Raw genomic sequence first — 2,935 nt, 5'->3', positions numbered from 1 at the left:
ACACAACCAGGGGAGGAGCAGAGGGAGAGGGAGACACAGAATCCGAAGCAGGGTCCAGGCTCCAAGCCATCAGCACAGAGCCCAACGTGGAGCTCAAACTCAGGAACTGTGAGATCATGACCTGAGCCAAAGTCGGACCTTAACCAACTGAGTCACCCAGAAGCCCCTAAGTGCATTTATAACAAACAACAACAAACACCAGAGGCAAAGGATTATTTTCAATATTGCATTTATTGAAAAGTACATAAATATGTTATATAATACATAATGTAAACACTATAAAACTTGACTTGAATAATAAAACATTCTACTAGGAAAGAAATACTGCACATGAAGATTTTTGTGCCCACCCAAGTCAGAGTCCCTCGTTTACGTCACAGAAGCACGGTGGCAGGGAATCAAAGTCGGCATACAAGCTACATTCGTCACAGCATTGGAGGTTGGGATAGGACCCAGCAGTGATGGCTGCAGCTGCGACCTTGTCCAGGGGTGAATTATTTTTTAAGGCCAAACACAGAGGTGCCTTTGAACATCTCAAGAAAAGACATACAAAAAATGTAGGATTAGAATTTTTCTTCTCCATCCGTTTGTCACAATTATTGGGGGTATGTGGGAAGTTTAGGGCTGGAGCCAATCAAATGTATGACACGAACCCAAAATTAGAGCTCTCTGGCCCTGTCCCAAGTTCCTAGCTAACCCCCTCCTCTCCCAGGACTGCTAGAAATGTAAAATCAGGTTACAGCAAATAAGGGAGAGTGAATTGCAAGGGGGGCTCACCCAGCTGACTGCTACAGGCCCATCAGGTGCAGGGCATGATCGGGAAGGGGCCACAGAGGGCCACCCCCAGGTTCTGGGATTTACCTTCTAGCTCACAGGCTTAACTTCCCTAGGATGGGAACACCACAACTTCTGAGGATCCACATTTGAAGGCTCCTATCTTTTGTCTAATCTAACTCCCTTGCATGGGTGTGCCTGGGGATCTTCACAGCTCAGTTTGCCTACAGTCCTACAGGCCCACCTCCCTGTCCCAGAGGTCAAGCACAGTGAATGAGAGAACACCTGAGAGATTCAGCCAGCCTATCCTCTGAGTGAGTCCAAGACCCAGACATATTCATAGCCTCCTGCACAGTCTGCAGTGCCTGGGACAGAGGGAGGGCCCAGCCAGTGTGCTGAATAAACCAGCTGAGAGTCAACGCAGGGAAGGTAGGTGAAGCAAAGCAGCACCCAACCACCCAGCCTAGAACATTTTACTTATGAGCTCACAGCCCTAAGCCAGAAGGGGGGGAAAAACCAAGATTCTACACTCACCTGCCTTTGCCTTTTCCAACCTACTTGCTGTTCCTGACCTCACCTAGGATGAGGCCACAGGGCAAGGAATGACCTTGCTCAAGCAGAGAGCCCCAGGTATCCTATTTGAGGAGTATTTTTCACTCTTACCCACATCACTCACTTCAATGCGTTGGCTATTTTGTAGTAGAGACAGATGACAACACCCATCAGCACAAGCATGGCCACCAGGATACCGCCAGCAATGCAGAACATAATTATTGTGTTGATTTTAGGAGACTTACCTAGGCAGAGAAGTGCAGACAAGTGATGAATGTGGCTTCCCTCCCCACACACCCACCTAGCAACCTCAACAGCTTCTTCTAGTGGAAAAAGAATGAAACCCAAACCACAGATCCTTATGCAAAATGAGTCTTCCCAGGAATGCCTAGGACCCTAAACTGGCCCAGAGAGGTGGAAAAGGGTTTAGTTATGAATGAGAGGAGGCTGAAATGCAAAATCCAGAAAGAAAGAAGAAAGTGGAAGAGTCTTTTTCTTCCTTTCACGGGCAGTAATGTGTAGCTGTAAGCAATAAAACACCTGCACTTGAACAAATGGTTTTACTCCCAGACATCTGGATTTCCTGGAATACAATCACTTTCAGATTCAGAATTAACTCCTCACTTGATATCAGGCTTAAAAATCTCCTATGGGAATGATTAAGGGGATGGCTTTTTAAAAATGTTATGTTCAACAATGCTGATAATATACAAATCCATCTTCTAAGTGATACAAGTTTCAGGAAAACAGTTTTCTATTCTCCCACTGACAACTGCCATTTTTCCTTCTAAATCCTCTCTGGAAATCCAGTTTTTCTGGAATAAGCAATTTGTTTAATCTTACTCCCTGAAACTTGGGGAAAGTAAGCAAAGACTGATGAATAAACAACCCAACTGCCAAAACATACTTACTAGGGTCTATCTCTTCCATGCTCGATGAATGCAGGCAGCAAAAAAAAATTACAATTAATATAAACTTTAGGGAACAGTACATCTTATCAGGGATTTCTCAAACTTCTAAATTGAGAAAGAAAATTCTAAGCAACCCTTTTAGGAGTAATTAAGAGAAAAGTTTGAAGAGCTTGGTTTTAGATGCATCGTCTCCGCGAGGGCTGACAGAATGTACAGCCACTCTCCAGCTCCAGCTTCTGTGCCTGTCAGGTCATACATAGGATGTGTGACATCAACACTTCAGACACCAGCTCCCTTTCACAGTGTTCTGAATTCCATTCCACGTTCAGATATATTTTAAGACCAATAGCAAGATGAATGTCCAAATCCTATTCTAAATCATTTACTCTCAGCCTCACCTTTTTAAGTTTTCATCCCTCAGAGAACCTTTTAAGGCTTTACTATTAAACAAAAGCAAATTTGGGATTTTGATAGAATAAAATGACAGTAGTGTGGGGAGGCTAATATCTAAAAATACTCATATCTAAAAGTTCAATTATAGAAGGCTGGGTAGATTTTATGCTGTGGCAACACAGTAGAATAATATATAGTTGTAGTCATTCTACAGGACTCAGATATAGGTTTATTGACTTCAGAATATTATCATCCTTTATGGCTAAAGCAAAAAGATTTCAAAAAGTAATTTGAATAGGATGCCT

General features: G+C 43.2%; 1 protein-coding gene across 1 annotated transcript; it reads right to left on the bottom strand.

The window, feature by feature from the left end:
• Nucleotides 1-275: 275 nt before the first annotated feature.
• On the bottom strand, nt 276-2,441 carry FAM24B (family with sequence similarity 24 member B). The gene is made up of 3 exons (XM_039237967.1): nt 2,238-2,441; nt 1,451-1,571; nt 276-533 (listed from the first exon to the last, which is right to left on the bottom strand). The coding sequence occupies exons 1-3, from the start codon at nt 2,317-2,319 to the stop codon at nt 356-358; spliced, it is 381 nt and encodes a 126-aa protein (XP_039093898.1). The 5' UTR covers nt 2,320-2,441; the 3' UTR covers nt 276-355.
• Nucleotides 2,442-2,935: the final 494 nt, after the last annotated feature.

Source organism: Hyaena hyaena, unplaced genomic scaffold (genome assembly GCF_003009895.1).
Source record: "Hyaena hyaena isolate Hyena2069 unplaced genomic scaffold, ASM300989v1 scaffold_129, whole genome shotgun sequence".
Classification (NCBI taxonomy): Eukaryota; Metazoa; Chordata; class Mammalia; order Carnivora; family Hyaenidae; genus Hyaena; species Hyaena hyaena.
The sequence above is the reverse complement of the archived record's forward strand: the minus strand, read 5'-3'. Positions and strand labels throughout refer to the sequence as shown.

Excerpts from the sequence above, each read along its gene's own strand:
- FAM24B (XM_039237967.1), bottom strand. The coding sequence starts at position 2,319 with ATGTACTGTTCCCTAAAGTTTATATTAATTGTAATTTTTTTTTGCTGC. Across the intron at positions 1,572-2,237 it reads CATGGAAGAGATAGACCCTA|GTAAGTCTCCTAAAATCAAC; the intron begins GTAAGTATGTTT and ends TTCTCTGCCTAG. Across the intron at positions 534-1,450 it reads AAAATAGCCAACGCATTGAA|ATGTTCAAAGGCACCTCTGT; the intron begins GTGAGTGATGTG and ends TCTTTTCTTGAG.